The sequence below is a fragment of the Macrotis lagotis genome, chromosome 6, assembly GCF_037893015.1.
Source record: "Macrotis lagotis isolate mMagLag1 chromosome 6, bilby.v1.9.chrom.fasta, whole genome shotgun sequence".
NCBI classification, from domain to species: domain Eukaryota; kingdom Metazoa; phylum Chordata; class Mammalia; order Peramelemorphia; family Peramelidae; genus Macrotis; species Macrotis lagotis.
This window is the reverse complement of record NC_133663.1, coordinates 107219623-107232636: the sequence shown is the minus strand read 5'-3', so window position 1 is coordinate 107232636 and position 13014 is coordinate 107219623. Positions and strand designations below refer to the sequence as shown.

At 35.7% G+C, this 13014-nt stretch overlaps 1 protein-coding gene across 2 annotated transcripts in view; it reads right to left on the bottom strand.

Moving 5' to 3' along the window:
- TDRD3 (tudor domain containing 3) overlaps positions 1–13014 on the bottom strand; it is a 274471-nt gene that overhangs the window by 92499 nt on the left and 168958 nt on the right. The window contains exon 13 of one of the 2 annotated variants that reach the window (XM_074191786.1): positions 12000–12130. The exons of the other annotated variant lie outside the window; for it this stretch is intronic. Coding sequence (XP_074047887.1) covers positions 12008–12130 — 123 coding nt within the window. The 3' untranslated portion in view covers positions 12000–12007. Of the gene's footprint in view, positions 1–11999; positions 12131–13014 lie in introns of those variants that run through there. 2 annotated transcript variants of the gene reach the window in all.

Sequence of the window (13014 nt, the reverse complement as noted above, 5' to 3'; positions counted from 1 at the left end):
AACTGAGGCAGAAGGTGAAGGGATTTGTCCAAGGTTACAGTGGCAGAGCCAAGACTTAAACCCAGGTCTTTTCTTTATTAATTACTTGCAATGGGCCATCTCTACAGTAATTACAAGGAAGCTTCTAAAATACTATAATTGCAACACTTTGAAATGCAATTACCATGGAGTCAATTCCAGATAAACAAGGATGATAATATTAGGTAAATAAAGATATAATAAAGCAAGATTATATTAGTGCGCTGGTTTATTAATAGTAGAAATAACACATTGCTTTGTTTATATGTAAAAAGCATTTGCTTTATTGTAATTCAGAATATTTTCCCAAGCCTTTGTGTGGAACAATTGGATAGTTTATCTTCAGTCCACCCCATCTTTCTTTAGATTGCAACATCCACCACTTCTGCATGTTATTCTGAAGGGAAAGCTTGAGGTCTTTCATCAGATCTTGACCAGGATAGTTTAGTCAATGGCTCCTTTTGTTAGAAATTTATTTCTTTAAAAGAAAAAAAGGAAAGAAGAGAAATTAGATTGTCAAATTGACTTTTAAGTGATTTTTTTTCAAAACATACTTCTGTTAAAACCTATCTGTGAATCTAAAACATATTTATAAATACTAATAGACCTCAAGGAGAACAAATGGGGACATTTTAATCCAATCTGTAAGCATCATTTTTATCAACAAAGAACTGAACAAAAGCAAAAAGTACTTTATAAAGATTATCTCCTTCCCCTGCACCCCCAAGAATTTTTAAAGTGTACTCCCTACTATCAGCACCTCCATTTTTGGTGCTAATTATTGGGGATTTAGATGAACTGGGTAGTTTTCAGCATTAACAGTTTAAAATAAAGTATATGGCAAGGACCCACTTTACTTTCTCTTTGAATTTTCCTCCTGGAAAGGATTTATTTCAAATACTTATTTCTTTGTTTCTACCTTCTTAACAAACTAAAGTGACTCTCTAGATGAAAATTGTTCTTGGAGGGAATGACAAACATAAAGGAATAAGGCAAATGTTAAAAAGGGCATAGTATTCTTTCTATTTAATGATACAGGTCCAAAGGTCAAGTAAGGAGTTTGGTGCCCTAAATCCGACCCAACGGTATTAATTAATAATGAATAGTTTATTATCATCATTATTATTATTATTAAAGGTGAGGAGAAAGTATGGAGTCTTTTAAGCTATAAGCATTTTTTCATTATCATTTCAGCAGGAAACACACACATACACACACACACACACACACACACACACACACACACACAAACAAAGCTCCAAAAGGTTGAATGGCTATATGGGTTCAAAGTAGCAGAATTGTGTTGATGAAACCAGTCAGATTCTATTACCTTAGCATGTTTAACTGCCATCTAAAAACAATCTGGCTCCAAATTTCACTTAAACATTTTTTAACACTCTTCTATATAATATAAAAGTTCATAGACAACTAATTATTTCCTTTTTTTAAAAAATTCAATTATTTTTATTTTCAGTTCCAAATTTTCTCATTCCCTCCACCCACTGAGAAGGCAAAAAAATGCAATACTCATAATTATATGTATGAAGTCATGCAAAACATATTTCTGTATTAATCATGTTCCAGAGAAAAAGAAATAAATAAAAGAAAGATACTTCAATATGAGCTCTGATTCTTTAAGTTCTCCATCTGTAAGTAGATAGACATTTTTTCCATAATGAGTAATTTGCAATTATGGTGGATCACTATCGCTAGTTCTTTCATAGATAATTGTCTTTATAATACTGCTGTTATTATGTAACTTAATCTCCTGCTTCTACTCACAATTGCTTCAGTTCTTTTCAAGGTTTTTTTGAAACTATCCTCCTGATCATTTCTCACAGAAGAATAACAACTATTCAATTTGTCTTCAGGCTCCCTACATTCAGAGAACAACCCTACACAAAGAATAAGCTCCCTCTTCCTTTCCACCTTTCAGAATCTTCTTTCTTCAAGGTTCCACTCATGAACCACCTCCCTGTGAAGACTCATCTTATCAATCTAGTTGAAGTGTTCTTGCCCTCTTTAAATTTTCCCAGAACAATTTATTTTCATTTTCCTCTGCTCTGCCCCTCCCCTATATTACACAAGAATAAAAGTCATTTAGGGGCAAGAATTTTTCAACTTTGTCTTTGTGTAACTCTACTGATTACAGTACATGCACAATAATTATTTTTGTAGTTGTTTTGAGCTTTAAAATCAGTATGGAGGGAGCTATGTTCTTCTCTAGGATATGTTTACAATTAAAGCTAGAAGCAGGAGCTAGCTTTAAATGGGGTAGGATGGAACAGATTTTGCAGGGGTGGAGATGAGGGAAAAAAGGGGGACATCATAAGCAATAGCAGCTGGGAGTAATAGGAACTTGGGGAATGGTACATATAACTGTGCCCTGGGGGGGAAAAAGAGAGACTGGTGGTGGATCTGATGCCTACAGTTGCAGAGATCCTATCCTCTTTAAGAACACTAATAAGTCACAATGGAGTTATGTGACCACCACAGGAGGTTGGAAGCAGTGATGGGGAGCATGGAAGGAAACCTAGCACTTGTGATCAATGTCTTCCAATGAATAAGCCTGTAAAATACTTAAAAAGTAGTGCAATTAAGAAAGATTGGACAGTGTTTGGGGGTTGTAAATGGAAGGGTAAAGGGCAAGGGTGGAGACAGAAAACAACAGTCTCTTGTACTCAATACTGTGAACTGAGAAAAACTTTATGTGGTATGTGGGGTAGGGTGATAGTATGGATCATGAACCTGTAAGATCATATTCTCTCTTCAGCTGCTGAGCACCTCCAAGTTTTCTTTTGGGGAAAAATAGCACTGGAGAAAGGGTTAAGGGGAAGTGAAAGGGGAAAGGGGAGAAGACAAGAAGACGTCCAATGGTTACTTAGCCAAGGTGGCCATTCTCAGGTAACCTCCCCTGTGTAAGAGATATGCTTAAGTAAATATTTCCAAAGAATCACTTGTACTGCATTTATACTGTCCTTTACAAAGCTGAATGTTCATCAAAACTAAATTTACAAAACCATGTGCCATTATTATACGTGAAAGTTGTTTTATAAATGCTGGGACAGGGACTGGTAGAATTCCAGTGAATCCATAAAAATAGTTCATGGGTCTTCTATAGATTAATATAAACTCCTGCTTATTCATTAAAGTGCTTGGACCACAATGTTATGCTCACACAGAACTGCCCACCAGCCCTGCAGGCATTGTTTCCTCCACAGAAAGCTGTTCTGCTGGTATCATTGATCAGTTCTGTTGGAACAACTTCCCAAAGTGATGGGGTACATGGTGCAGTCTGTCAGCAAAGCTGACATTTCAAAATGTAATTCTCACTGGATAAAAATGATGCCTTTAAAAACAAGCAAACAAAAAGTATTTCTTTTGTTAGTGCTCAATGTTGTCATCGTTTTACAGGGTTTCCTGTCAATACATAAAAGTTGTTCAGATGACCCTTTCTTCGCCAGAAACAAATGAAAAAACAAGAAGACAAAAATCTTGTCAGCTCTTGCTATGAGTAAAGTACCTCGAAAGCTTTTAATTTTTTTCCCTTTAAACTCAATTTTCCATGCATCTCTAATTCAGAGAAGCTACCATATTTCCCCATGTATAAGATGTTCCCTTTTTCAAAAAATTTGGGGTCTAAAAACTGGGAGCATAGATTTTTTGCAGTTCCTACTTTTTTCACAAAGTAGGCTATGTTGTTGTTAGGTTATGTTTTGGTATGTTCTCCCGAGAAATGGCTCAGAAAAGATTTTCGTTACAGTGCTGAATTCAAGTTCAGTGAGATCCAGTTTGCAAAAGTGAATGGAAATTGTGCTGCTGAACATCAGTTTGGTCCTCCTCCAGCTGAAAAAATAATCTCAGACTGGCTATGGAAAAAAGAAACCCTCCTGAAAACACCACAGCAGAAGAAGGTCATGAGAGGGAAGTCTCTTGCCCTGAGTTAGAGAGGGAATTGAAGAGATGGATTGAGAAGCAAAGAATTCTCATGTCCACAAAGATGGTTCAGCAGGAGGCCAGAAGAATTGCTGTTGAAAAATAAGTGACTGATTTCAAAGGAAACAATGGGTGCTTCAGAATAATGAAACAGAATGGATTATGTGTGTGTTCAAGCACCAGACTTGCCCAAAAAAATGCCTGAAAGCTATGAGCAGAAGGTCCTTGAATTTCATAATGAATAAAACTTGAGTTTGATAACTTTATGTAATACATTTTTTCAAATTTGGATGCCCAAAATTATGATGCCTCTTATTCATGGGGAAATATGATAGATACTGTATTAGATAGAAGGCTGGGTCAGGAATAGTAGTCTTCCTGAGTTCAAATCCAGCTTTAGACTCGAGTTGTCATACATTGTTTGCTTCAGTTTCCTCATCTGAAAATAAGCCAAAGAAGGAAACAACAAACCACTCCAGTATCTCTACCAGGAAAATGCTGTGTTGGACGTGACTGAAAAATGACTGAACAACAACAACCTGCCATATGCATTAGTATACAGTAAAATTATTTGTACATGCCATGTCCCCTTCTAGACTATAGGATTCAGGATGGCAGAAACCATGCGTAGCACCTTCAATAAAAAAGACTCAGGCAGAGTTCTTAGTCAATGGCAGTTTATTAAAGGATCAATGGTCCCTCTAATGAAGTGGACCTCAGATCTTCTTCACAATCAGATGTCTTCTCTTTCTAGGACTCTAATCCCATTGGTTGATATTTGATATAGGCTGGAATAAACTAGAAGAAGCCAAACAATATGTCAGCAAGGTCATAAGTTGGACAAGGCAAAAATATCTCCATTGACTAGACATTCATAAGATGGAGGGGTTCTTTCTTAGGTTGGGCAGGAAGAGAAAGTTCGGGATATTATACATACTGATTAGGTTGTCATAGGATGTTCTCTTATTTATAATGGACAAGAAAAAAATGGTTAAGAGGCACACAACAAGTTGAAGGATTATCCCATGTAGTTGAATCACCTTTGCCACACTGGGCTTTGTTACCTAGACAAGAAAAAAGAAGAGAGGGTCTCTAGCTAGCTTCCTATGATTTCACAAGTGATCTTATAATCTGTAGTTTATAGATCTGGGCCCTAATGAATTAAGCTTATAATCACTACGCCTGTGGAATCACCAGATTGATTGATACTAACTGGAATAGAGAATGGATTCAAATGAATTATTTCCTTCATGTGTAACATAAATCTTATATCTTACTCTGAGCTGAGAATAGTACTCATTCTTCAAGGCATTACTTGTCTGCTTCAAGGATGGAAGTTATACTGAAGACTTGGAGATGAAGCTATTTAATAATAAACATGTGGAACGGAATTCTTTTTACACACATTTGCTTTTCCTTTTTATTCTTCATAAAATCTACCCTAGGTTTTTTCAGCTGAGTTTCCACTTTGACGTCTTAGTCAGACTCGACATCTCCAAGCTTTCCCCTTGTCCCCTTCTACAGTATCTTTCTTTACACCACTTTGATCATATTAATTTCCTACTTATTGCTTACAGCAGTTTCCAACTGCAGGTTGACTTGAACATTAAATTCAAAATCCTAATCGTGCCCGAGGCTACTACTTACTGTTTGTTCATTTCTAATTTTTTCATTTCCCATTATACTTAGTTCATAGGCTCTATCCCAGACAGGTAAAAACCACTCAGTCTCCCACATACTAGATATATATATTCTCATTCCTATCTGCAAGCCTGCCTGTTACTTCCCTCCTCCAGGAAAAACTAACATTTCTCTCTACTGAACCATAGTCCACCTTATTTTAAAATTAGAGTTCAAATCTTAACTTCATGAAATCTTCTCAAAAATTACCACCATTCCTGTTACTAGCTCTAGTCATAACAGAAATTTCTCAAAAGAGGTATGGATAGTGTGGTCCTAATCTAATTTGTTAACATATTATTGGTCTCCTTGAATGTTGGTTCTGTAACTTCCCTATCTGTGACTTTGATCAAGTAATAAATTCTCAAGGCTTCAATTCCTGCATACATAAAAAGAAGTGGCTGGAATAGATGAGTTCTAAGTTTTCTTCCTTCTTAGAAGTCTAGGGGTAGCTAGGTGGTGCAGTGGATAGAGCACTGACCCTGGAGTCAGGAGTACCTGGGTTCAAATCCGGTCTCAGACACTTAATAATTTACCTAGCTGTGTGGCTTTGGGCAAGCCACTTAACCCCATTGACTTGAAAAAAAAAAGAAGTCTATCATGCTTGTCTCCATCCCTAAACAACAGAACCATAGGTAGTGGATATTTCTTCAGGTAGCCCACAACATTTTTGGCAGATCCAGAAAGTAAAAGTTCTGGACGTTGTTTCTTCTTCTCTAGACCAAGTTGGCCATTTGGCCTGGTTCAAGCCTAGCTTGCTTCCAGTTTAGTGTCCAATCTTGATTTCCATCCTTCATTCTATGTCCTAACCCTGCTCCCTGAGGTCTCTATGACCTAATGCTGGCTTACCACTGTCACTTCCAGCTGTCACTCTGCTGCTTGCAAAATTACCAACAGGCATGAAGCTTCACTTCTGTGACAAATACTGCCTGCCACACAGGTGCAAAGGTGCAAGAGTGGGGCAAGTGAGGACAAGGAGTAGGGACAAGGACTGAAGCTATCCACAGTGTTGGTGCTAAATGAAAGGATGATTGGGGGAAGAAATACTCTAGTCATCCAGGCTTTCATGTTTTATTCTATTTTTATGAATGTCTTTCCCAAAAATCCAAGTAAGATTAAGTTCTATTGCATATGCTTCAAACATGTTTGTTTTGAACCTTTCCCCTAATTCCCATTCAAACACCAGCTCACTGGGGGCAGTGACCATAGCCTCTCATTTTTATTTCAAAGTTTCTAGACACTATGGGTATCATCATCATCATCTTCTTCTTCTTCTTCCTCCTCCTCCTCCTCCTCCTCCTTCTTCTTTTTTGAGATTGTATTTCCTTATTTCACCTAGGCTGGAATTACAATAGCCACTCATGGACTTAATTCTATTCTCTTTGGTAAGGAAACTGTAACCCAATGACATTCCACAAATTATATTGAAAGGAGTTGTCTGGAAGCTAGATGGTGCAGTAGAAAAGGCAGAGGGCTTGGAGTCAAGAAGACCCCAGTTCAAATTTGGCCTCTGATACTTACAAGTTATGTGACCCCGGGTAAGTCACTTAATCCTGTTTGCCTCAGTTTCTTCAACTATAAAATGAGCTGGAGAAGGAAATGGAAAACCTTCCAGTATCTTTGCCAAGAAAATTCCAAATGGAGTCACAAAGAGTAAGACATGACTGAAACTATTGAACAACAAAAAAGATGGTATCTAGTCCTTAATTTTGAAGATGAGGCCCAAGTAACTTAGCTTTATATTTATTTATATTTATATAGGAGCTGAAGGCCCAATATACAAATTACACTGTGGACACAGAAGCTGATCTCATCTGTGGATCCCTACTATGTAAATTCTAGGAATATTATTTAATACAATTGTATGCCTTTAGAGTAGTTAGAACATGATAATGCAGCAGCTGCTACAAGAGTACAGGATTACCAAGGTAAACAAATAAAGAACAGCTGGAGGGGCAGCTAGGTGGCCTAGTGGATAGAGCACTGGCCCTAGAGAGGGTGACCTGAGTTCAAATCCAACCTCAGACACTTAATTACTTAGCTATGTGACCTTGAGAAAGTCACTTAACCCCATTACCTTTTAAAAACCCCAGCTGGATATAATCTACCTATGTACAGGAAAAATGGAATCAAACAACTATAAAAAAGATTGAGATTGACAACAGGATAGACAGTAGCAGTATTATATAGAACAGGTAATATTAGGTGGGAAAAAAAGATCTGGATTTGAAGTCAAAAGGACAGAGTTCAATTCTGATTCTACCACAAAGAGGCAGCAAGGAGTTGAAATATAATTCTGGGCCTGGAGTCAAGATGACCTGTGTTTAAATCAGCCTCTATCTCCTGGGTTGTTGTGGGGATCAGAGATAATGTAATAGCACAGTCCTCTCATAAGGTAGGAACTTAATAAAAGCTTGTTCCCTTTATTCCATTTACTATTGGTGAGACTGGGTAAGTTATTTCACCTCCCCTGGACCTTAGCATTCTTATTTGTAAAAGAAAGGCATTTAAATAGTTGATCTTCCAAGTGTAAATCTTGTGGTTTTACTTTTTTGGAAAACATGACCACAAAATACCTTGCCTCTAGAATCATTATTATATCTAACAAAAATTTCATTAGAAGCAGCCAAAGAAGATACTGAAAGCATATTGAAATTAAGACTACTGGTTGAAAAATATATGATATATAACATATTTCAGTAGATCGTAAAGCTAAGAGCCTCTGGACAAGGAAAAAGGACAGAAAAAAAATCTCCTTTTTAGAAAATTAAAGTAATATTCTCAGGCATATTGACAAGGCTAAATTTTGAAATACTGCAGTTTCATATTCTAGGACAGTACACTGCAAGGGATGTTTTTTCCTCCTGCTTCTTGAAGTCTTTATAAGCTTTCTCTTCAATTAAAACACCACAAATGATAAATACATTTTCCCCAGCTGAGCTTTAATTACTAAGCTCAGAGCACGTGTGTTTGGATTATTTTCTTATTCAGAATGCTTCTGGCAATAAGATGTTTATAATGATAGCATCATTGGTTGCCAAAAAATAAAAATTCCTCTGGTGTCAAGTATTAAAAATTGTCTTGATATTTCATCTTTCAGTGTTAGCCAATAAACCAAAAGGCAGCAAGCATCCTAAGCACAGTGCAAATTTGAACACAGACAGCAAAGGAAGTCCTCATGAGACTGAAATTCCACAAAAACGTTTTAAACAGTTTACATACTACCATATTCAGAGATGGATACAATTTGCCCAGAGACCTGAAAGATTTCTGCATTATCTTAATGTCTGTTTCAACAAATTTAAAAGACCTTATATAACCAAAAGTTTTCTCAGCTTTCACAAAAAAAAAGAAAAAGTAATCCAATTATAAGTACCTTAGTTAAGTTAAAACTTTATTTTTCCTATAATTAGTATGCAGACTTCCCATATATGAACATAGTGGAAAAAGAACTGAACACATACATATAAAATATATCTTATAGAAGTATTATATATTTTAATATTTATTATTTAATATTTAAGTATTATTCAGTCAGTCATGTCCACCTCTTGATACCTCCTTGGACTATAATATCCATGTGATAAAGATATGGAGGAGTTTGCCATTTCCTTTACCAAGGATTAAGGCAAAATAGGTGAAGTTATTTGTCCATGGTCACACATATTCTAATAAGCACATAAGCTATGAAGCACCTGAGGCTGGATTTGAACTCAGATTTTCTTGACCCCAAACCCAGAACTCTATCCACTGAGCCACCTAGCTGCCTTTAATTATTATAATATTTAATAATATGTGGTACTATTAGATTATATATAATGTATGTTTAGTACTATATCCACACATTCATATATCTCCATATATATTCATATATATGTACATATGTATACACACAGCTATTAACTATTACATGCATAGATGATACCTATTATTTTAGACACTGAATTTTATGATTGTTATTTCTAAAATTTCCATTTCCCATTTCAATACCTTTACAAAGGCTGCCTCCTGTGCCTGGAATGCCTGGAATCATTACTTCCTCCTCTTAGAATCCCTGATCAAGACTTAGTTCAAATACCACTTTCTGTTAAGAGACCTTCTTCTCAAGAGTTACCCTGTATCTGGGGGAATTCTGGAACCAGTTTGTACCCACTTGTGCCAGTTGTTAACTTTTCAGTGTGAGCTTTTACATCTCAGAAATCAGCAAGTGCTACAAATCAGAGTTTGACTTGTGTTTCTGATTGTGTAATCTTTAAAAAAAGTGTTAATAATACATATAAAACTTAACTCCCCCAGAAAGCTAATTATTAAACATTTACCAGGACACCCCTGATTATATCTACTACATGTGGCATGTATTTTACTAGTTTATTTATGTACCTATATGTTCTTTGAGAGCTGGGACTGATTTTCTTTGCATTCCTCAGCACTTTAATACAGTGCCTATCATGCTATGTTCAATAAATCCCTGTGGATTGACCCATTGATTTAAGATGCATTAGTGAGAAAGTTCCCTCTTCCAATTCCAATCTCAACTGTCCAAAAAGACTCTTTAATATCATTATAGATTTAAAAGATCCACTTCCGCGTAATCAACTTTCTGATGATATGTCTTTCCAAAGATAGAATCCTCTTGGAATGTCTGAGGTCTACTATCCCTTAGACCTTCGAAAATCAATCAATTAATGAGTTCATCAATCCCCAACTATGTGCCAGAGTCACATTCATATTAGGATAAGGCATCAGTACAGAAGCTTAGTAAAGCTTCCTAAAAATTATCTTGGTTAATTTTTAGCATACCATAGCAAAATGCCATCGTGATCAAGAAAGCTCTCTTGTTTGATATTTTGAGCAGTCAGTCATTCATCTACATGAACTGGGTGATCTCAGCTAATTGGCTTACTTCTCTTCCTCTGTTAACTAAGAGTTGGTCTGTTTTTATTTCTAATTGATCTTATTCATACCATACTTGACTCTAAGGCTTCATCAATCTATTTTGGAAGTAGGAAAGGAATAAAGTCTAAATATATAAAAGAAGCATATGTTAGATTAAAAAAAGTCAAGAGTAAAAATGAAAAGTGTTAAATATATTGATCTGAGATCATCCAAAAGTTAGTCAGTCAACACTTAACAAACATCCACTCTGCAAACTCTTCAAAGTTCTAAAGATAATTCAAAATAAATAGGAGATAGAGTAGTCTCTGCTCTTAAAGAGTTCATAGATTATGAAGAACCACAGAAGAGGAGAAGACTAATGTATATATATATATTTTAGACAAAGCATGGTGGTATTTGGAAAAATACAGCCTGAATGATCAGAGAACAAAAGAAGGAAGGAAGGAAGGAAGGAAGGAAGGAAGGAAGGAAGGAAGGAAGGAAGGAAGGAAGGAAGGAAGGAAGGAAGGAAGGAAGGAAGGAAGGAGGGAAGGAAGGAGGGAGGGAAGGAAGGAAGGAAGGAAGGAAGGAAGGAAGGAAGGAAGGAAGGAAGGAAGGAAGGAAGGAAGGAAGGAAGGAAGGAAGGAAGGAAGGAAGGAAGGGAGAAAGGGAGAAAGGAAGAAAGGAAGAAAGGAAGAAAAAGAAAGAAAAAAAAGAGAGAGAGAGAAAGATTATATACTCAAGAAGGTTATAAATTTTCTGAAAATTTTTAAAAGGAAGGTTGAGAAAGAAATTATAGTTGGTATCACTATTGTTTCTAATATGATAGGCAACTTCTCCCATTTAATATTACAGAGTATTGGTTAGGGACAAAATTTGAAATATTAGAGGAAGAAGATATTTAAAAAATAAAAGAACTGTGCCAATGACTTCAAGATACATCTTGCACCCTCCCCCTATGTCTTTTCCATTTGTTTTAATGCTACTGTTTGATTTTCAGACAGACATTCTCTCTCCATAATTGTTTAAAATGAAGGTCACATGATTAAAGTTCAATAAACAATCTTGTTACCTTCATTCCATTTCCAGGACTTACTGAGAAGCTCTTTTCCTTCCTTCAAACAGTGGAAAATCTTGTGAAGTCAATGCTCAATTATGCAGTAGATTTTCCCTACTTTTTCTTTTTCCCACATTTGCTCCCCATTGTCCAATTTTTGTCTATTCCCCCCACTGATAAGTGTTAGCAGAAGGCAGAGAAAAAAATTACCCTTTAGTCAGTTTGCTTTTTTTTCCCCTTCTTAACAGTTATGAGAGGTTTGGAGGGGGAAAAAAAGGTTAAGGACAGTATTATTTCAAATAAGTTTCTATAATACTTGTAGTTTTAAAATCTTTGTGTTTTTCATATGCTTTATTACTTACACATTGTCAACAGCTGGATTCTACTGGTTAAATAGGAAAAATATCTTTTCTTAGATGAAAGTCATATTTACCTGTCTTCTCAGTTTCTAGCCCGGGGAGGTTGGTAAAATTGCTGGGTTGGCCTTGTTGATCGCCTGGGCTGGCCATCACCCCCTCTTCGGAACTCAAGTGTTTGATCATAAGTACCTTCTTCTTCTTCTTCCTGTATGCAAACAACATGGATTTAAAAGTTCAAGAGAACTAGCAGTTTCATTAATTATATACATAGATACACCTTACTTATCAAGCTGTCCCTGGGCTGACCTTTACCAATTTCTGCCATGAAGGGAAGAAAAAAGAAAGGACACAACATCTAGGAACTAGTCCTTGAGAATGAGAGCAAAATTTGTAAAGGCATACTAAAATATTGGCATTATTCTAAATGTTGGCATCAATCCCTCAATTTAAATTGAGAGTACATAATTAACATGCAGGAAACTAAGAGTTTAGTCAATTTTTCTGGCATATTGTGGCTCATAAAAATTTCCAGTAGTTTATTATAGGCAGAATTTATAGAAGGTAAAGAACATAAATTATACCAATTATCTGCAATCATGTATTATACTTTTCCATATAATTAAGAATATTAAATCTGGAGATAGGAAAAAATTAAACAGGTTTGAATGAAGGGATGAAAATGTGTTTTCTGTGTTAAGGAAGTTATATTTGAAAGAGATTACTAAAGAAAGTCCTTCCTATTTTCCTCTTCAATCTCTTTCTTACTGAGAGATTATCAGTTTAAGGAACTGGAAAATTAAGATAAACAGATTAATTAATAGAATGGATAGATTTAATTATGAGGTTTTTAAAAAACTTAGAAGCAACAAAAGGTTCAAAGTCACAGCAGTTTCTGTCACATTTCTATTTCAGTTTCCTAAAATTCAATGTAGTCATAAAAATTATCTTCTCAATTAAGAAGAGAAAAAATGATTCTTGGTTATGTTTATGAAAGGAACAAAATCTCTTCTACCAAGTTCAGAATTTAAATTGTAATTATATTTTCTGAGAAAAATGAGTTGCATAATTTTGGGAATTTATCTTTTTTAA